General features: G+C 40.9%; 2 protein-coding genes across 3 annotated transcripts; one reads left to right on the forward strand and one right to left on the reverse strand.

Annotated features, from left to right (window-relative positions):
- Positions 1-475: 475 nt before the first annotated feature.
- Positions 476-2,291, reverse strand: kiss2 (kisspeptin 2). Its single transcript, XM_058626202.1, has 2 exons — positions 2,165-2,291; positions 476-787 (listed from the first exon to the last, which is right to left on the reverse strand). Exons 1-2 carry the CDS (start codon positions 2,289-2,291, stop codon positions 522-524), a joined length of 393 nt encoding a protein of 130 aa, XP_058482185.1. The 3' UTR covers positions 476-521.
- Positions 589-21,212, forward strand: gys2 (glycogen synthase 2). 2 transcript variants are annotated; one of them, XM_058626201.1, is made up of 18 exons: positions 589-814; positions 2,156-2,333; positions 3,790-3,973; positions 5,974-6,155; positions 9,008-9,199; positions 9,317-9,502; positions 11,521-11,665; positions 11,773-11,890; positions 11,983-12,103; positions 12,507-12,613; positions 14,556-14,615; positions 14,727-14,805; positions 17,893-18,006; positions 18,220-18,346; positions 19,001-19,096; positions 19,269-19,432; positions 19,824-19,901; positions 20,944-21,212. In XM_058626201.1, the coding sequence occupies exons 3-18, from the start codon at positions 3,850-3,852 to the stop codon at positions 21,142-21,144; spliced, it is 2,094 nt and encodes a 697-aa protein (XP_058482184.1). In that variant the 5' UTR covers positions 589-814; positions 2,156-2,333; positions 3,790-3,849; the 3' UTR covers positions 21,145-21,212. The 2 variants fall into 2 exon arrangements, with proteins under 2 accessions (XP_058482184.1, XP_058482183.1); XM_058626200.1 differs by lacking the exon at positions 589-814 and having other exon boundaries at positions 2,198-2,333; positions 3,683-3,973.
- Positions 21,213-21,851: the final 639 nt, after the last annotated feature.

Here is a 21,851-nt window from a genome sequence, read left to right on the forward strand (position 1 = left end):
GCATTAAAATGTTTTGGGTAATATCCCGACATCCAATCATTTTAGGATTCAAGCAACAGTCAAATCAAAAGAAAATTTCCTTCACGCCTTATTCTTCTTTGTTTTTAAGTAGTGTATGTTTGTACCTCAATTAAACTTTATTTATTTGTTTTAAATAACCAACCCTTGATGTATTAATAGATTAAACACGTGTGTGGTTATATTTATTTGTATCTATTTTTTTTTTTACATGTACTCGGTGGCATCACAGTGCAGGCTAACATAATCTGCAGTGCCACCCTGTGGTTTAATTATGCCACTGCAGAACATTTCACTCTGTGTCCCCATCCTTCTTTTCCTTCTTTAAAATAACGTGTTACTTTAAGTCCGTTAGGCTTTAATAGATATATTTCTTTATATAACTACTTAGAAAATGCAAAGCACAAAGTAATTCCACACTTAATGTTTGTAGAAAAGTTTTAATCTGGATAAACACGTCATTTTTTATTACACACACACGTTTAAACAAAGACACCTCTGCCTCAGGTAGGCACCTCCAGTTCTCGCGAGAAGAGAGACAGAGGCGAGAACTTATTTGTCCTGGCTCTTGTCACGGCTCTCCTGTAAGTGTAGCGTTTGCCGAAGCGGAGGCCGAACGGGTTGAAGTTGAATTTGCTCCGTCGGTCGTTACACAGCAGCTGCCGCGGCTCCTCGTTCTCTCTCAGGGAGAAACAGAGGCTCGGTTCCTCCGCCACGAAGTCTGCCGTCGCTGCGCCGCCTCTCCGGTGAGCGGACAGGAGGTCTGACCCTGAGGAAACACGTGACACACAAACAGGTGAGTCCACGTGAAGGAACTCAAGTGTCTCACAAACAAGAAGGAAGTGACAAAACTAAACAAAAACAAAATGACAGGCTATTATAGCGGACTTGTGTTTTAATATCGATGAATTATTCTTATGAATTATTTTTATGATTCCTCTTTATATTGCCAATTACATCATCAAATATTGACTCTATTTCTAACTGTATATTGACTGTATATGTATATACATATATATGAATATATATAAGTGTATATATATGAATATATACACATACACATATATATGTATATATATATATATATATATATATATATATATATTTGTATATCCAGTGGTGCAGAGTAACAAATTGCCTTTGACAACCCTAACCCACATTGACTTGTGTTACTCTAACTGATTAGTTGTTAAATTAAATTTTTTTAAATCTGTCATTTTACTTGGGCTACAACTAATGATTAGTTTCATAATCGATTAATCTGTCCATTATTTTCTCGATTAATCAAGTAGTTGTTTGGTCCGAAAAATGTCCGAACAAAGAAATCATTAAAACTAAAATCATTTTTAGTTTGTGGACAAAAACAAGTGATCTAAGAACAGCATGGACCAAACAACTACTCCCTTAATCCAGTAAATAATTGACAGATTAATTAATGATGGCAGCACTGGAATACACAATTAATGCCATTCTGAATGTTCATATTGTTTAAAAAATGTCTTTTTTTATGTCCCAAATGCATTCTTCTTTTTTTTGTTTGTTTGTTATTGCTCTTTAATTAGTAAATTATTGCTGTTTGTTTATATCCCCTTGTCCTTTTTGTACTTAATTTTGAATTAGCTATTTTTAACTGTTACTTGATTTTCTTCTTCTTATATATATATGTATGTATATATATATATGACGTTGACGCACACACTGATCTCTGATCATTGTCATTTAGATTAGAATGATGTGACTGAAAGTTGGTCTTATATATTATCAAACTGTCTATGAGTTTAACTCATACAACATGTGTGGAGTCCGTCATGTCTTGTATGAACCTGCAGTAATAATTAGACCAGATATTTGTCGAAATAACGGGACAAACACTCACAGGTTTTTTACCAGTAACATAAATGATGGTTTCATTTCGGGTTTAAGAGAAATAATTGACAGTTTAACCTATAGAAGCATTTTTTTCCAGAGACAGATGAATCAATTATGAAATAATCATTAGTCGCAGCCCCATACATGATGTTATACGTTGTCATTTATAGTGAACCGTAACGTCTGAAAAGGCTTAATGATGCACTTTTTAAATATTTAAAAAAAGATTTGATGTAAAATATACTCTAAATGCTGTCTTGCTCCTCAGGTCACCCACCTGTTGCTCGCGTCCTCTGCGTGGAGTCATATCGTGGCAGATCCACTCCCACGCTCGCTCCGTCCTGACCCACCATCAGGCCACACACCACAGCCAGAGCCACGAGCCTCATGTTTGACCACAACATTCAGATCGTCCGTCTGTGTGAGAGTGTTCATCAGCTCCGCAGGTACTGACGCCTTCCCTCCATCAGACCTGTTTTATGTTTCCACCAGGTGACCTCGGCCACTTCCTGCTCTCAGCCAATCACGGCCGCCCGCGCATCTCTGTACTGTAAATTGCGGCGCTGTCCGCCACCTCTGGTGCTGAAATGCATCATTCATCACCTCTTCTCGGAAATGCTCGCGGCTGCGGTTGCATTCTCCGTGCGCGTTGGGGAAAATGGAGAAGTCGTGGAGCGCTTTTGAATGAAATGACAGACGGAGAGAGAAAGGACGCAGAGATGTCGACACGTAATTGCACAGACCGGTTTGTGGATTAGCTGCAGAGCCGAGTTAAGATACAGTGTAATATGTAACATTTCTGCATTAAAATACCCCAAAACACCGAAACTAATGGTACATACTTTGTTGAGTAGTGTATTTACATTAGCTAAAATGGTGCCAACACTCTTTATTGTCAATAGAAATCCATATCTGTATTTACTGTAATGGACATTTCATTTTATTTGCCGTATAATCACTTTACTTCCAGGGCAAACCCCCATGAAACATCGGAATTAGGAAAAAAATATTCATCCGACTTCATTTTATTGTGTACACAGCCCTCGTGTGCAGAATAAAGTGGTAGAGGATGGATGGACGTTGTGTGTCTGTCACTAATTGATCACGACTACTCTGAAGCTCTCCCCGTAAAGTACAAACGCACGACATACTTTGCATGTACCTTAATACCACAAACATTTTTAATTTAAATTCCATCCTACTGCAGTAGAGGCACTAAAGCATCAATAGTGAAAGTGGCCTCTGTAACTGATTAACTGTGGGCCTCACAGGAGAACCAGAGATTGTTTGTTGCGGTATTAACTGGTGATAGGTTAAGGGTCACGCTTTGTTTCCTTAAAAGGATAGCTGCACAAAACAGTGTGTGTGGGTGTGTGTGTGTCTTAAAAGTAACTGTGAATTAAGTGGATTCACTTTTGAATTGTGACAGAGTGAAAGTTTAAAGTGCCGCTAGTCATCACAGATAGATAAGAACACAGGCATGTGACCGTATGATACATGTTTGAGGTGTTGACGTTGGCTGAAAATGTAACTAGTATAGAAACCAGGAAACCCACATTTGGTAATTGCCCACGTAGCGAATGTCGAATACTGATATAACAACAATAACAATAATAATAATAATGATAAAAGAGGAAAACAATAGTTGGGAATCACTGACTGATTTTCTACTATAAATAGTATAATAATAATAATAATAATAAATACTAAATGGTACCACTTTATTTCATTGGGAAATACTGCCTGCTTTCATTCATCACCATTTCACAATCAAACGTGTGTGTGTGTGTGTTAGCCTCAGTAGGAGTGGTGGGAGGCTCTTTTCTTCTCCTGTTGCCCTTGCTCTGCTCAGGTCCTTCACCCGCACGTCTGTTTGAGGGATCTCTCTTCACACTGCCACAGATCTGCTGATCAGATCAGGTCATTCCAGTCGCTGCGTCCTGCTCCTCCACGACTCTCGCCATGCCACTGTCTCGGTCCTTGTCCATGACGTCCCTGAGCGGGGTGCTGCCGGCCTGGGAGGAGGATGAGCTGCCCGTGGAGGACCTGCTGCTCTTCGAGGTGGCCTGGGAGGTCACCAACAAAGGTCACCAACATTCTCAGACACTCGGCTGCAGTGAGCTGTAGACAACTTTCTCCTGATACTGATTACACGCTGTCTGTTTATTTCAAATGTAAAGCTTTCATTTAGGAATAACATCGGCACCGTGAATGTTAGTTAACACTGGAAGTAATTGCACAAAAGGATTTGAATACCTTTTTTGGGGAGGGGTTAGCCTATAAGTGAATCGTAACAAGCGTAAGTGAATATGCGTTTGCTGAAATCTGTCTATATGAGTCATATATATTTTCTTTTTTTTCCCCCGTAAAAGTGACTCTTTGCCCCCCTCTCCCCACAAAGAGCAAATATTGTGAAACGTGCAGAGAATAGAGTCAGAGTCTAGTCGCTCTGAAGAGTTAAACATTAAATTACTGATAAGTCATGACTGACGGATTCTCCTCATGTGTTTGTCATGAATGTCATTACAAGCTCAGACACGGAAGAATTCATGTAGACACACAGAAAGCACGGAAAAGTGATGAATGAATCAAAATACCAGTGTAGAGTAGCTGTTGATACTACTACTACTACTTTTACTGCTACTACTGCTACTACCGTTATTATGCTAATACTGACTTTATAAGTAAACAACAAAGAAATAAGGGTAATAATTATAATCATGACATCATGATGGATGGATGATAGGTAGATGGATAAATAAAGAAAAGAAGAGGATCCAGAATCCAGCCTTGAGGTACACCGGGTTCTGTAATCAAATCAAGAACTGATGGTTACAAAGAAGCTAATAAACACACACACACACACAGCATGGTGCCCAGCTCCTCTAGTTTAGCCCAAATGGAATGATATGGAATATTGTTGCTTAGATTTACTGTATAAATGGGTTTGGGTAATATAATAATATTTATATATAAATATTTAGATAATTTTACTCAATGCCCCTTCTGTGACCTTCACTCAACATCTATTTTTAAATCGGTTAAAACGTAATTTTACTGCATTTTCACAGAGTTTTGAGTGTTGAAAATGATTGTAAAGTTTATGAGTTTCTAAAGCATCATGTACACGCTCTTGTTATCAAACAGTTCACAGGTTATTGGTCATAGGTTGGGTTATCAGCAGCCCCCCCTCCCCCCCCGCCTCTGATATAACCAGCGCTCTATGATGCAGTTTGGACGTCATTATGAGCTCAGAGTCTTTTTTTTCTCTCAATATTTGTCTTTTTGCTGCCAAATGGGTGTCTGGGTAAAATATTTCCCTGCGTTTTAGTCTGAAAGGAAAATAGGAGAAGAAAAACACTGCTGTGTCAGCCACGTGATTACTGGGCATCAGTGTGAACAAATATTTAGCCTGTAAACGTCAAATAAACACAGGATTTACATTTGATTTTATCTTTATCCAGCATTGAGTGAAGGTTTTTTTTGATTGTTTAAAACAAAAAAATGATGTCTGTATTATTCGTATGTGCACTGTTTGTGTGTGCATGTTGTTGTTTTCTTTTATTTTTGCATGGATGGACCACAGGGAGAGTAGCCGTAACCCTGGCGACACCGTGGTTACACATCCTCATTTGCATGCTAATTCATTTGAATTGAAAAACTGAATTCAATGTAAATCTGTGATCTACTGACGGCTTGATTTCATGAGATGATATTAGGCAATTTATCGTTTTAGTTTTCTGAATGAAAATACCCTCCATGAAAAACTTAATTTATAAAGAATTCAAGCAGATTTATTTACTTTTTTTTTTTTTCCTTTTGCAGCCTGATGCTAATTATTTAATATCCCTATTGCTCATTATATCATAGTCCAGTAAAACAAACATAAATGACTGATAATAACAAATAATAACAATAATAACAAAAAGCATAGATTCGGGACATAGAACCTGAGACTAAAGAATGGTAACTGATAAATCTGTGACTTTTGTTCATATTCTGTAAGTAGAACAGCGTCAAACCTCAATCGTTGCTTCTTTTTATTATTGTCGTTTGTTATTTAAAGATGTCTTCCTCTCGCTATAGTGGGAGGAATCTACACAGTGATCCAGACCAAGGCGAAGATCACGATGGACGAGTGGGGGGAGAACTACTTCATGATGGGGCCGTACTTTGAGCAGAACTTCAAGACGCAGGTGGAAGCCTGCGAGCCGCCCAACCCCGCCATCAGGAAGGCCATGGACGCTCTCATCCACAATGGTTGCCAGGTGTGTGTGTGTGTGTCTGTATTTGTTACCTCTTTAGAACATTTTATAATAATAATAAACACTGACCTTGTCAGGACCAGTAGTCCTCATGGAGACCAAAAACCTGGTCCTAATGCTAGAGCCTCATTTCTGAGGAACTGGTGAAGCTCAGGGGTTACAATTTGAATTGTGGTTAGGTGAAGGTTAGGGTTAGGCATGGACTGGTTATGGCTTTGTTTAGGCTGCCCAAATGAACAGTGGTAAATTAAAGGCATAGTTTGGGGTATTTTTAAGTGGGGCAGCTTCTTGTGTTGCATTTATCCACGTAGGGATACGTTTAGAAAATGTAGCATCTAACAAAATGGCTGCCTGACAAAAATCATAAACGTCTGAAAACCTAAACAACAGCAAATATTAACACTGCTATTCGTTTCTTCAGTTTGGCCGCTGACATGTTTGCTGTCCTGTCGTCATTGACATGAAAACATTGTGCAAATCTAGTTCAGATTGTATAACACTGGTAGTAATTAACAGTTTAATAAAATAAAAAGCATAGATTCGGGACATAGAACCTGAGACTAAGGAATTGTAACTGATAAATCTGTGACTTTTGTTCATATGCTGCAAATCTAGTTCAGATTTTCTTGTTTCTCTCGTTCTAATCTGGCTGTCGACTGACTGCACAAGTACCTCACGTACTCCTGCTTCGAAAATCCCTGAGCTATCCCTTTAAGTGTTCTAAGATGAATAGCTGCACAAACCTGTGTTAAAGTCATTAAATAAATAAATAGTCATGTGTGCAGGTCACACTTGACTGTGTCACATATTCTAATACTGAAAATATCAATATTTATGTTGTAATCTTGTAATAAAATTGCTGCTCTTACTACCAATATCATTGATCATGGGTAATCCATGAGGCAGCTTTCTCCCCACAGTGAGCATGGCCACTTTAGAATGTTCACCTTTTCAACTGCTGTGTATATTTAGGCAATCACATGGCAGCATGTCCTTTTATTTAGGCATGTGGACATGGGACCTGCTGAAGTTCAAACTGAGCATTAGAGGAAGAAATATGTTTTAAGTGACTTTGAACATGCCATGAAATATTCCAAGTTGGAAACTTTCCATGGGAATTAATACATACTTGATATTTTGGATAGTTTACGTCCCTGGGCTCAGCTGTGTGGCTTCAGGTTTGTGATGTCCTGTGATAGAGGAATGCACAGTGCGTGTAGGGGGTGTGGCCTCAATAGCCCTGCAGTACTGTGAGTAGTGTATCTGTGATTGAGGAATAGCATTGTTATTCTACTGTATTTGCATCAAATCTGATTGTTTTAGCTGAAGATCATGCTACAATATATTATTGACCAACTATATTTCAGTTCCTGTAATTTTGAAAATGTCCCGTTAATTCCCATGGAGTATTTCCTATTTTGAAGATTCCTGGAATTTTGCAACCCTACGTGCTGTACAGACCGTACTTGACTTGACATGGTTGTTGGTGCCAGACTGTGTCAGCTGATCTGAGTGTCAGTTATCTGGGTGAAAAAGTCTTGTTAATCGGAGGAGACTGGTTTGAAATGATAGAAAAACAGTAACTCAAAATAACCTGCTTGTTACAGCCAAGGTATGATTAAGGTGTTGTTTCTATGGAATGAGGTGGCTGTGTTTCATTGACCTCGTGGCATGTGAAGATTTTCAATGTCTTCCAAACCAACACTGTCACTGCCGAACGTACAACCAGTGTGGTTTCTCAAGACCCAGTGATGATCAGCCACTAGATGGCAGCGATATACCAGAGACCCTGATGATCCTGGACGTTCATGAACTGTTCAGAAAAAACCCACACACACAGAGAAACACAGAAATGTGTTTACATAAAAGTATCTTATATGTGAGATACTGTATCAAGCAACTGTGGCTTGTGGTCATCCATGTACCGTTAGATTATAAATGTGTGTATCAGTGGCGGTCACTGTGAGCGTCTGTGTAAAACCCTGCATCATCAGGAGTTAATGCCTTTATTTAAAGCAACAGTACGTAGCTTTGCTGGACTCTCTGTAGGCGTAATACACAATTCAGTGTCTGCAGCTCTCATTCAGTTATACACATTTTCCCACAGTGTCCCTACCCACTCACTACATTTAAGATGCTTTCAGACGGATGTCTCTGTACGGACATTACCCAAAGGTGAGAATGCGGTAGCACGCTGCAAATTCTGGTTAAGGCACAGCAATGAGCGGGCGAGTGTACGGCTTTCTGCATGCTCAAGCCATTTGAATCAGCCCGAATGCCCAGCTCCAAATCTGCATACATTATCCCGGGTTCATGAAAATTGTCATACATGATGCAAGGTCCAGGTGCAGAGTGGGAATAAAAGAGAATCCATTCCTCCTTTTACAAGTCAGTGAGCCATTAAACTGTTAAAAGTAATGATGTGTTGCAGTGTAGGTTGAGTGACCGTATTTCTTCGGCCACTTAGGGTGGGCATTGAGGTTTTAGTTAAAAGTCTTTGTCTTTGCTCACAACATGACAAATTTGCCCTTATTCAGTTCAATCAAAGTATCATGTTTACCCCCCTCTTACTTGAGTTAATGTGAACAAGGCTGTGTATGCAACAATAAGGGTCATTCTTAATAGTGTTGTTTTTAAAGCTTTCTTCAAACTAGATTTACTGTGCAAATGATCGATGTGCTTCCCTATTTAACACTGTAATGATTAACCGTAGTTTGATACATGCTTGTTGGCCCCGCCCTCCTCTGTGCTGCCACTGTATACACACAAATGCTCCCTCAGTCAGGTCTGATATTGTTTTAAAACCAAAGATCTAGTGTCTCAGGGGTTTTTCTGTGTTTATGTTGATGCTACAGGTTCATTTTGGACGCTGGCTAATCGAGGGGAGCCCCTATGTGGTCCTGTTTGACATTGCGTCCGCTGCTTGGAACTTGGACCGGTGGAAGGGCGACCTGTGGCAAACGTGCCACATTGGCCTGCCGTACGATGACCGCGAGGCCAACGACTCACTCATCCTGGGCTCCTTGATCGCCTGGTTCTTCAAAGAGGTCAGCCCGCGTTTGGTTTGATGTTTTGCTGTCCATAAATTTAGGGACGCAGCTTTACAGCAATGTAGTTACAGTGGGCGACCTCATGACCAGTCACGTTTTCATCTGCTATTCCAGCTGACGGACGACCTCGGAGACAAGCCAAATGTCGTTTGTCATTTCCATGAGTGGCAGGCAGGAATTGGGCTTATTCTCTCCCGCTCCCGTAGGATTCCCATGGCAACAGTGTTCACGACGCACGCCACCCTCTTGGGACGATACCTCTGTGCTGGGAAGACTGACTTTTATAACAACCTGGGCAAGGTGAGAGTTAATGCAGTACCGACACCTACAGAAGTACTCTGTATCAGTGTGTTCCCCAAACCTTTTTATATAGATGATCATGGCCCAGTTCACAATATGAATTGTGACAAGAGCAAACTTGCATTACGGGCGTGTCACAAGTTTAATTTGTGAATATTGTGAATATTATAACTATAAATCTCTGGATATGACTGCTCTATACTGTCCCAGGTGTTGTTCCTATTCAGATATCAATCTTTTGCTGAGCACATGTGAACTACATTTATAATCTTAAAGGTGATAGATGCAAAATATGCACAACAGTGACCTATAGCTGTCAAAACAGTTTCCAGCCGGGCATATCTGTCTTTTTTAAGGCATGTCCACCGCAGACCCTCGTTTTTATCTGGTCCAGATGTGCTGTTAGACAACCCTTAACATAAAAAAAACCCTGAAAAAGTCCTTTAAATTTGTGTGGACCAGACAAATTTCCCCAAAAGTTCAAAATGTCCTCACAAAAATAGGTTTGTACATTTGTTTGGACCTCACAGAGATATACTAAATACTTGTACACACACAGGTTTGTGCAGCTATTAGGCCAGAAAAGGCCCTAAAAAGGTAACAAATACAATTATACTCAGTCACACACATACATCAGAAAACATAGCTTGACCTTTGACCCACCAGTTAATCACATCTGTTATGTAGCAGCCGTCAGATTATTTATCACACTGTAAAGTTCAGGCCAAAACATTTACGGCCACTTAGAGCATCATTAGTGATATCGAGCCGTGTGGACAGGCCAGTGGGACGGTTTTGATTGGGCTCTGCTTTGCCCAAATCTGAAAGGTCAGTGTGGGCCTAAAGGCCACTCACTGTGTGGACGGATAATTGACATGGCCCTTATCTGTCAGTTATCCACTCAGTCTGAGCAGGAAGTCCAGAGGAACAGTGTAAATATGCATTTCCAGCTTTGTTGACTGAAGAGAACAACAAACAAACTCAAAATATTATGGAATGAAGAACGATGTCATATAATTAGGACTAGCGGTTATTCAAAATATTTCTTCTGTGGACTTTACATTGACTTACAGTCATTTCCTGGATACTTTCTCTGACCTTAACCATAACTACTACTGACCTAACAACATGTCTTCACCTGAAAATGTAATAATTGACATTATGGGGACTTACTTTTTGCACACACAATTTGATTTCAGTGGGGCCAGGCCAGTTAAATAATAAGCAGAATAACCTACGAACAATAAGAACTCCAAATTTTTCCTTAGTGTCACATTTCATGAAGTCTCTTTTTACAAAAGAAATTATGAACAACCTTAAATTTCTTGAGATAAATACCATTAAATGGTAACGTTAAGCATAATATTGCTTAAATTGCACTTAGGCACAGGTATCTAGAACTGAGAAATATGGTATATAATAGTATGTGTAAATATAGTAGTTCTGGTCCATGGGCCGTTTGACACCCCTGCTCTAACCCCAACCTTGACCCTCACAACGAAATGCCTTAGCCTAAGTCTAACCACAACCCTAAAACCAGGTCTTAATCCTCAAAAAGCCTGTTTAGTAAGCCAGCCTACTAAAGACATGTACACACCCACACACACACACCCACACACTAGCCCCCTTACCCTAACCTTAACCATTACAACTAAATACCTAAACCAAATTATAACCATAACCTTAAAACCAGGTCTTAACCCCCAAAAAGCCTGTTAAAATTGTGAGGACCAGCCAAAATGTCCTCCCTTTCCCAAAATGTCTTCACTCCCTATGGTTTATGCGGGGTTTTTTTTTTTCGGTATTCACAAAGATACACACGCAGGGGCCTCACACAGTCATCATCATCATCATCATCATCAACACACTGACCTTTCACCCACCTGTTAATCATAATTGTTGTCATTGTATGTCTGTTATGCTGCAGCTACGCTACTGAAACGGAGCAGAGTGGATCGATAGACAGTGAAAAATTATAATTATTTAATAGTGTGTGTGTGTGTGTGTGTGTGTCATAGTTCAACATTGACAAGGAGGCAGGTGAGAGACAGATCTACCATCGCTACTGTCTGGAGAGAGCTGCGGTCCACTGTGCTCACGTCTTCACCACAGTGTCAGAGATCACTGCTGTGGAGGCCAACCACATGCTGCACAGGAGGCCAGGTTGGGGAAACTGACATAAGTTTAAATATTTAAATATTTATATACAGCCCCCCCCCCCCCCCCCCCCCAGTTATTGCAACGCTCCTTTTGCTGTGTTGATGGTACAGATGTGGTGACCCCAAACGGGCTGAACGTGAAGAAGTTCTCAGCCATGCACGAGTTTCAAAACCTGCACTCCACCAGCAAGGCACGCATCCAGGAGTTTATCAGAGGACACTTTTATGGGTATGTGTGTTTTTATTTCTCCTATTTCTGGACTCAACATCATCTAAAAAGGTGATGTATGTGGGTTGTAACTACCGCTTGTCTTCTCACAGTCACCTCGACTTCGACCTGGATAAAACCCTTTTCTTCTTTATTGCTGGCCGCTATGAGTTCTCCAACAAGGGAGCCGATATTTTCCTCGAGTCACTGTCCAGACTAAACTACCTACTGCAGGTAGGACGAAAGCACTTGCATGTCCTCATGACACTGTAACGATGGGGAAGGTGGTTTAGCTTGTCTCCTCCATTTCCACATCAAAACAATGTACTATACCATCACTGTGTTATTTTTCTGATGGACCAACAAAGCATTCAAAGTGAATCTAAGACCAGTGACCCATGCAGTATTTATTTCAGACAGTCTGATGTGCTTCTTGGCTGTATATTGAGTTATAGTGAGTTCATTTTTTACATTTCTGTATAGAAGTCTTTAATTCAGTGTTTCCTGTGTGTTAAAGCAGGGCAAAATCTAAAACATGCAGGGCAGTGGTCCCCAAGGTTGAGAATCACTAATATTAGTCCTGTCTCCACTCAACGTCCTGTTCTCTCCTTCCTCCCCTTGCTTACTCTCTCCACAGGTCCACAAAAACGATGTAACGGTGGTGGTGTTTTTCATAATGCCAGCACAAACCAACAACTTCAATGTGGAGTCACTGAAGGGGCAAGCGATACGCAAACAGCTCTGGTATGTCACACTGTAGCTTGAATTACAGTACATTGATAATAGTGGCAAATAAAATGGAATATTCCAGGTATAAGGATGAAGCAGGTAGGCAGCAAACATCACTTCAAGTACTTAAAGGGATAGTTCAGATTTTTGAACATTAAGTTGTATGACACAGAACCCAGGAGTAGAGTGGATGCAATAAATGATGCACGTCATTTAATTAAGCTCCGGTTCGGAGCTGAGAACAGGAGTTATGGGAGAGAGCTTGGGTCACATAACTAACCGCATGCATATGTTATGTCCACTCAGCTCCCTCCACAATCACTTATCAACTGTTTACAGGAAATAAAATCTTGGTTGACCTCTAACCTGCTCCAACTAAACAGCCGGAGTTGATTGTGCTGGGTTCACAACCTGGGTGTCATTTTGGACTGAACTCCATCATTCGACACACACATCAAATCTGTCCCAAAATCTGCATTTTTCCACCTCCAAAAATATCTCCCGACTTCGGCCATCGCTCACTGACTCTGTCCCTGAGACCCTCATCCATTCCTTCATCACATCACGCCTGGACTACTGTAATGCCGTCCTGTTTGGGGTCCCCGAAGACAACCCTGGATAGGCTCCAACACGTCCAGAACTCTGCTGCTAGGGTTCTCACTCGGACCAAACCTTGGCAACACGTCACCCCCACACTGAAACAACTGCACTGGCTCCCCATTAAGTTCCGGATCACCTTCAAGCTTCTCCTCCTTTGCTACAAGTCTCTCCATTCACGACCTCCTCTTTAGTCAGAGAGAGAGTGAGGGAAACAAACACGTCTGACTATGAAACTGATGAAGATGAACCGTGTAGAGAAAGTCCAACAGGTTATCTCTATGAATCAAACTACACAGACATATACAACAAATACAATACACAAGATATGTGCACACACACACACACACACACACACACACACACACACACACACACACACACAGATACATTATGTGTGTGTGTGTATTATGTGTTGAAGTCTGGTGTGATTCTGTCTTATAATCCACACAATAATAGCTTTTTAACAGGAATTTCTCCTCTCTGCAGCTTCAGGGGCCGTCCACACGTCCTCTAGTGACACTAGATGTCACTAGATGTTACTAGAACGCGTCCTGTCTGTTGATATATCACACACAGGGGTGAAAAAAAGTGTTGAATCCTAAGAAGAGAGGAGAAAACGAAACCTGTTTTTACTTGAACAAACAAAACGGATCAGTGATTGTGTTCCGCACGCAGTCGGCCGCACTGCACACCCACAGCTCATCCGTGTGTGTATGTGAGTGTGCGCTGTGCTCACACGTCACTTCTGTGTGTGTCCGTGTCCGACTCTCTGCCCACAGTACATACATTTCGAAGGATCGCAACCGTGCAGCAAAATGTCCTTCTCGTAATGTATTCCGCTTTATGACAGAAAGTGGGTTGATTTGTCGCATTTTTGAAAAGGAAAAGAACAGACATTATTTCCCTTTCTTTCCCCCGGCTTTGTTCATTGTGTCTGTGTACTCTGAAACACCGTGACTTGTGCGGCTTTCCGGTGTAGTGATATGGTCCAGAAAATAGTACCAGATCTGACATACTGAGGTTTTATTGTTCAAATGTGTTAACATAACACATGCATGCATGTTTGTGGTTTAAAACCCGGAGCTCTCTCCCGGAAGTACTTTCTCTGCTCCAAACCGAGGCGAGATCCTTGAACCGGAGCCTCGTTAAATGATTCAACAACGTTGCATCCACTTTACTCCTGGGGTCACACATATTAAATCCAAACATCTGACTGATGATCTCTGTGACTTTGACTCAACATTGTTTGTGTTCTCTTGAAGATAAAACCTAAACCAGCCTAAGTCTGGAATTAAATGTGTTAGGGATTAGTGATGATTAGTGATTTCTCAGGCTGGTTTCCCTTTTCCTCTGACAGGGACACCGCTCACACTGTGAAAGAGAAGTTTGGAAAGAAGCTGTATGATGCTCTGTTAAAGTAAGCATGTGTGAACCCACAGCGTTCTTGACGAGATGACATCAATCTCACGGCTCTGTGATTCTCTGTATGAAGACGATGTTTTGTTTTCTGTCCTCTGTCCCTCCTCAGAGGGAGCATCCCTGACATGAACTCCATCCTGGAGCGAGACGACTTCACCATGATGAAGAGAGCCATCTACGCCACTCAGGTACTGCAGCCTGTTTGTGCTGCAGATTTGTCTTTGTGTAGTACTCACATATATACACACACACACACTCACGCCTATATACAGTACATATACACAGGGGTTTTTCAGTATGAGGGCAATACTGATGGTGAGGGAGCAAAGGGACAGAGTGGGAGGACCTTAAGCGGGAAATGAATGTTTCCCCTTTTATCCAACTCTAAAGATTGTCTGACAAAACTCCCATACGAGCAGTTAAAGGTCACATGATCCTGTGTATATATAAGGATATGAAATAATTTCTTTTAGCAAAATGGCCGGTGATTTTTTTTTATGGGAAAAATTATCATTTTAAGCAAGACTGCAAAATAGAGTAGCTAAATCTGCGTTTTGGTAAGTGTGCGGCATTTAAACAGGCCGTGATTTTTTTTTTTATCTCTAATTGATTGATTATTTTTAAGGCTGATCGTAGGTATCAGACCAACACTGAGACGGAACCCCCTGGCTGGGGAGAAGGAAGGAGGTTAGGGTGGGACGAGGAAGAAGGCTGAGGGAGTTGAGGAAGGGTTGGTCGGGATATATTAAAGTTTGGGTAGTAATTGAATTGTTAAACCTACACTAATCAATCACCTTAATTGAATCCAAAACCAGTTTTAGCCCTACCTCTAACACCAGGACTTCCTTTCGTCACACGTATGTTTTTGTATAGATTATTAATAATAACACACAGATAAGAATCTTTATGTACGTGTATCTGAATGCATCCTTACTATAATTTATATTTACATGTATGTTATACTGTATCTATGTATAGAAAATAGCAGGTTAGACGATGCTGCGGAAGATGGATCTCCATACTCTCTGAGACTGTAATTTTATGAATGGCTGAGACATTTCCTCAGCAGTGGTCGATGTGAGCGATGGCCTCTGCTCTAGATGAATTACATGAAGACCTGAGGGGGGGATCCCGTGGAGCACATAGCATGAATGAACGTCACAGCTTAGTTTGATTACCTTCCTCTGGCCCAGACAGTGGGTCAATAGCCGAGCTGTGTCCAGGTGATGTATGTTACGGCACGCAGTTACAAGCTCTTGAGTCTACACAAAAGGTCTCCCTCAATTAAATTAATTTATGCCAACGTCAATATTTCAGGGGCTGGAAATGAAGTGTGAGTGGTATCGACTGCTAGCGTGAGGAAGGTGATGGATAGGAGGCTCACGCTGACTGCTGATTGGACCATGTTGCTCTTGTGATTACTTCTCAGTTTGTCATTTATTTCATTGGTCGCCCTCTTCATTTGTCTTGCACTCCCACTTTTATATTACGGCCTTGTTTATTTCACAAACTTCCAGAGCAGCGATAGGAAGGATATTGTGCTGAATAGTAGCTCCACCTTTAAATATTTGAAGTGTCACTGCACCTGTACGTCCATTATTTTTTTTTATTGGTATATTCTGTTTCCGTGTATTATTATAAATGAGTGCCAGTGTCACAATGTTACTGATCATAAAAACAAGTTTTTCATCTAGTTTCTCAGTTGTCAGCACCTCAAAAGTGAAAATACTACTTGTATAAGTGTATAATCACTTTAAAATGAAATCATTTGGATCTGATATGCAAAAGGCTGCGGTATTTTCCCTTAGAGAGAGAGAGAGAGAAAGAGACGGGTAATTTACAATCTCGCCATGAGATGTCACTATTTCTTACACACTGGACCTTTAAGTCAAATCCATCCGTTTCCTACGAAGTTGCAGCTCCTTCAAAGTAAATGGCGCTGACTCAAACGCATTATATCATATCTGTGCACTAATTAAGTGTGTTGATGCTTTATGCCGTGTGATACATGAGCACAGACATGTAATCATTCACACCGATGGGAACTGAGCGGACGCTGTTTCCCGCCGAGACACATCGGGAGAAGTCATACTTTTAGTGATTGCTGCTGTAGAGACATGGATTATCTGTCGTGTTTTGTTCACGGCAGACCACAACACCAGTCGGCCTCCTGTCCTGACGCATGGGGAACAAGCGATGTTAAATGATTAATTGAATCACATTATTACCCCTAAGGGAAGAAATGGATTGGCAGTGTTTTTACGGGCTACACAGCAAAACTCAAAAAGGATTAGTTTCTAGGGCGGGTTTGTTGTGCACTCCCAGCTGATTGGGAATCCTCTGATGACGGGGAAATGGTTTCCTCAGGAGCACTTGTAAATGAGAGGCTGAAACTCCCAAGAACACTGAGGAACACTGTTGAAGATCTTCAAACCTTTAGATGGAGGCAACTGGACTTAAGGTGAAGACATTTCATCTCTCATCCATGAGACAACAAGACAGGACGAGACTACGCAGGCTCAATACCTGGAGCTTGTCACTAGCTATTCAGCACCGAAGAAGCATTTTGGATGAGAGGTGCAACGTCTTCAGCTCAACTCAGCTCAACTACGTCCAGTTACTTCTACACTCTTTGATCATTTCTTTGGGAGTTTTGTTATTGAGTTGGTCATGAATCACATACATCAAGTCATGGACTGTTTATATGACACAGTCTCATTCTCTGGCATGGCCATCAGTGGGCAACTCCACTGGCTTTCAAGACACGTCAGTTTATAATTAAGTCTATGAGATAAATCTCAAATCGCTACTTCTTGAATACAGCATGGTCTCCAAATGTGGCCCCACTTCAAGTCAAACACATGGTAAATAGTCGGTATCAGTATTTTTTTTTATTTTTTTTAGGAAAAACAAGATGGCACTGCTCAAACCTCAAGGCTTAAACGGGTCTGTCATGGCTGACTACATAGCAAGAGATGCTAAAGGGATTGGAGAAGCGTTGTAGTTGCTGTATCTGTGTGTAAGGCAAGATGGGTTGACCATTTGTGGTTCAGCTTCCCTTTGCACTTGGATGTGACGCCATATCTGCCTTGAGCTACGCTGATATTACAACTGACCGAGACGTGCTTGATATGGGCAGGAACCGTCTCTCTCTCTCCATGAGGACTGGTCATCACTAATAGTCAAATCAGATTTCATTTAGGAAAAAAAACCCAAAACTTCCTATGAAACAGGTTTTTCTTTGACTGTTTTTTAACACACACTCTTTTCTGCAGAGACACAGCCTCCCTCCAGTGACCACTCACAACATGTTGGAAGACTCAACAGATCCCATCCTGACCAATGTCAGGCGCATTGGCCTCTTCAATTCCAGGAGTGACCGTGTTAAGGTATAAAGCACATGCTGCATGTTCATTTCATCACTGTATGGTTGTCCTTTATCTATCTATCTGTCTATCGATATATATCTATATATATATATAGATATATATGTATATGTGTGTGTATGTTCTGTATCCTGAGGCTGTTCACTGTGTTTTCTTTTAAATGTGCTGTTTCAATAACCTTGAACTCAACTGTCGAACCTCTCCTTCTCCTGTCAGATCATCTTCCACCCTGAGTTCCTGTCCTCCACCAGTCCCCTGCTGCCAATGGACTATGAGGACTTTGTCCGTGGCTGTAACCTTGGAGTGTTTCCCTCATACTACGAGCCGTGGGGATACACACCTGGTAGCCTTTTAGCCTCACACCGCTGCCTGTCACACACAAGTGCACACGCGTTTAACCGTGCATTCCCTTAAATTTTGCACAGTGGACAAGTGGTTAGCACTGCTGCCTCACAGCAAGAAAATCCCGCGTTTGAACCCTGTAGAAGACGGATAAAACACACAGGACAAATTTCCTCATAGGGATCAATAGAGTCACTTTACCCTACCTTAAAGTGTCAGAGTTCTGGATTTTAGAATACCTTGATAAACCCACCTTTGCAACCCTGTTGAGATATTTGATCAGGTTTGTAAAAATAAAACAAGCACTTACGAGACATTAGCGGCCACAAATAATTCTTATTATATGAAGTCGTCTGAACTCCTGAAAGATTGACACACGACAACAACAAAAACATCCTTTCAACAATGTACTTATCTGCTAGCTGCTTTTTCAATCAACTTGTTGACTAATTGTATTGAAATTAGTATAGCACTATATGTATTCAACGGAGACACCAGCAGATCTTTGCATTTCAAAACCTGAAACCATCGTGTTTTCCGCTTGCAAAATGACTGTTATTATTAACTAGTTATTAAAATGGTTGCCAATTCATTTAAATATATGCGACTAATGAAAACATTGCATTTATTTGAGCTGTACACTTGTGTTTTCCAGGTGAGTGTACCGTCATGGGCATTCCCAGTGTGACCACCAACCTGTCCGGCTTTGGCTGCTTCATGGAGGAGCATGTCTCCGACCCTGCTGCCTATGGTACGGACACACACGCACATATGGTATATGCACACAAATTTGAGTGACTATACATATATGTGTTCAACTTAAATGTGTCTTTTATGCATTGGTATCCAAATCTAATCACTTGTACATTAGAGTTATTTATAGGGTGATAAATGTGTGATATAAATCCTCCTCCTTCTCTCAGGGATCTACATTGTGGACCGCCGGTTCTGTTCCCCTGAGGAGACCTGTAAACAGTTGACCCAGTACATGTTCAGTTTCTGCCAGCAGTCACGGCGTCAGCGCATCATCCAACGGAACCGCACTGAGAGACTGTCTGACCTGCTGGACTGGAGGTTCCTGGGCCGGGTGGGTTTCTGCTGCACCAGCAATCAAAAGCAGTTTGAGGGAGGGGGGGGGGGGAGACTGTGACATGAGCTTTATCAGGCAGGATAGGAGAGAGGGATACAGTCACTGAAATTCAAAGACCATACTAAAGCCCTTTTTCATCTGATAAAAAATACACAACTTGGGGGTCCTTGGTCCAAAAAATGTTGTAGACCCCTGCTTTAGAACCTTGGCTTGCTTCATTTATGTCCATGTGGCCTGCTTTAAACAGTGTATTCAGCCCTTTATCCTGCCACAGTTTATAGCTTAAACCTAAATAGTTTACAACAGAAACTGAAATGAAAAAAAGCAAACAATACTGAAGAAAATTGCAAGATGTAATTGCTGACGTACATCTCTGCTGACTCGACAGTTCTACGTTCACGCCCGCCACCTGGCACTGAGCAGAGCTTTCCCCGAGAAGCACACGATGGACCCCATCACCCTGAAGGTTTGTACATTTTGAGTATAGACCAGGGGTCTCAAACCTTACCTGGCAACTGTTCAGTGTGGGTGGACAATAAAATGATATAACCATATTCCACCATGACGCTGCAATAACTATATTTGTGACAATAATTTGCAGAATTTCAAAATAAAAGTATCGTTCACCAAAAACTATTTGTGAATAATGGTAAAATAAGTGATAAAAATGATAATATAATGATAAATACATCATTATTATGTGATATTGATTAGAGGGCCACATAAAATCAATTGGCGGGCATGTTTGAGACATCTCGTCTAGATGGAAGGATGATGAGGAAGTGTTTTAATGTAACATTTTATTTGATCCAATCATCTCAGGAGGACATTAGAATAAGAAATATTTAAAAAAAATAAAAGTTTTGTTCTTATTTTAGTATGTTTTTAAAAAACTTATCTGAAGCCCAGTACAAACTGTGTGAAATCCCTGAGACCCTGCAGCTCATCCTCCCTCCACTTCCACATGTGAGCACACGATAACGTCTCTCATGTGCTCACTGACACAGATTGCACTCTGTCGGATTTGATCCACGTTTGTCGAGCTTTAATTGACAGCATAACATTTGGATGAAGGACAAGTCGTCATTTTGGATGATGGTGCTGAGGCTGAACGCTGTTGCGCTACATGAAACAAGACTGGTCTCCTTTCTGTGTCTCTTGTTCAGTTTATGGTTGGATTTGAAATTTGCAATTGTAATGTTTGGTTTTTGTACACTAAAAGTGGATGTTTTGAGTAATATTGAGTTTATAGACTAGGGAAGGAATAAGGGGAAGAGGAAAAATTAAGAAAGTTAGGAGAAAGGAGAGCAAAATTGAGGCGTTAGGAGAAATTACAAGGAATATTAGCCTCTTACACTTATAATCCACAAAGCAATTTGTAATGATGAACAATGTAATAGGATTTTGCGTATAAGATAACCCTGAAGGTAATTCTTCAAGGCTTCCACTTCATTGTAAACAAAAGAATATGAAAAGCTCCTCATTTTTCAATCATTTTATCTCCGTAGACAGAGGGTTACCGCTACCCACGCCCCTACTCGGTGCCACCCTCTCCTTCGGCCTCCGTCCACTCCACCCCTCACCACAGTGATGAGGAGGAGGATGAATATGATGATGATGAACACGAGCCCTACGATGAAGACTTGGAGGCGGAGAGGGACCGGCTGAATATCAAGGCTCCTTTTGTGCTGGGTGCTGTGCCTAATTGAGGTGGTTCGTCGGTTTATTCAGTGCCTCTGCTCAGTGTGTATGAAATAAACATGAAATGAAATGTAAATTGTACCGACTCTGCTCTTCGTCCCACCATAACACATCGCTTAGTTATTAAAAAAAACAAAACTATAGACCTCCACCTTCTGTAGTTCAGTTTAACTGTGGTGTTCCCCTGAGCTTTATGCTTGGCCCGCTGTTGTTTCCTTCTCTTTATAGACTTTTTAGAATAAAGATGTTGTCTTCAGCTACGACACAGATGACAGTCTTGTTTTCCAGGGCAATACAATAATTACATCACCCTTAATAATTGCCTAAGTAAAATAAAACATTTTTTTAAATTTAAATAGTGCTTGGTTTCTTTCATTATGTTTCCACTGAAAACAAGATTAGTCGTTGAAACGCATTTATCCCCCTAAAATGGTCAAATACATAACATAAAAAGCTATCTTTGAGTAAAACTAATATTTTGATTAATGGAAGTAACTGTGTTCAATCACGTGATCCAGTTCCACCATGTAAAATAATCCTGATCATTACCTTTTAGGGTTCCTGGTTCAAATCCCTGCTTGTTTAAGCATATATATATATATATATATATATATATATATATATATATATATATATACACATTTTTTTAGATTTGTCAATATTCAGCGTTTTTGACCCATAGCTGCAGCTCTGCTGACAACCTGGGTGTCGAAGT

Source organism: Solea solea, chromosome 3 (genome assembly GCF_958295425.1).
Source record: "Solea solea chromosome 3, fSolSol10.1, whole genome shotgun sequence".
NCBI classification, from domain to species: domain Eukaryota; kingdom Metazoa; phylum Chordata; class Actinopteri; order Pleuronectiformes; family Soleidae; genus Solea; species Solea solea.

Bases quoted from the DNA above. Each gene is read 5' to 3' on its own strand.
- kiss2 (XM_058626202.1), bottom strand. From the start codon at position 2,291: ATGTTGTGGTCAAACATGAGGCTCGTGGCTCTGGCTGTGGTGTGTGGC. The intron at 788-2,164 runs GTGGGTGACCTG...GTGTTTCCTCAG, and splicing joins GCAGAGGACGCGAGCAACAG to GGTCAGACCTCCTGTCCGCT.
- gys2 (XM_058626201.1), top strand. From the start codon at position 3,850: ATGCCACTGTCTCGGTCCTTGTCCATGACGTCCCTGAGCGGGGTGCTG. The intron at 12,614-14,555 runs GTATGTCACACT...TTCCTCTGACAG, and splicing joins GCGATACGCAAACAGCTCTG to GGACACCGCTCACACTGTGA. The intron at 19,097-19,268 runs GTACGGACACAC...TCCTTCTCTCAG, and splicing joins CTCCGACCCTGCTGCCTATG to GGATCTACATTGTGGACCGC.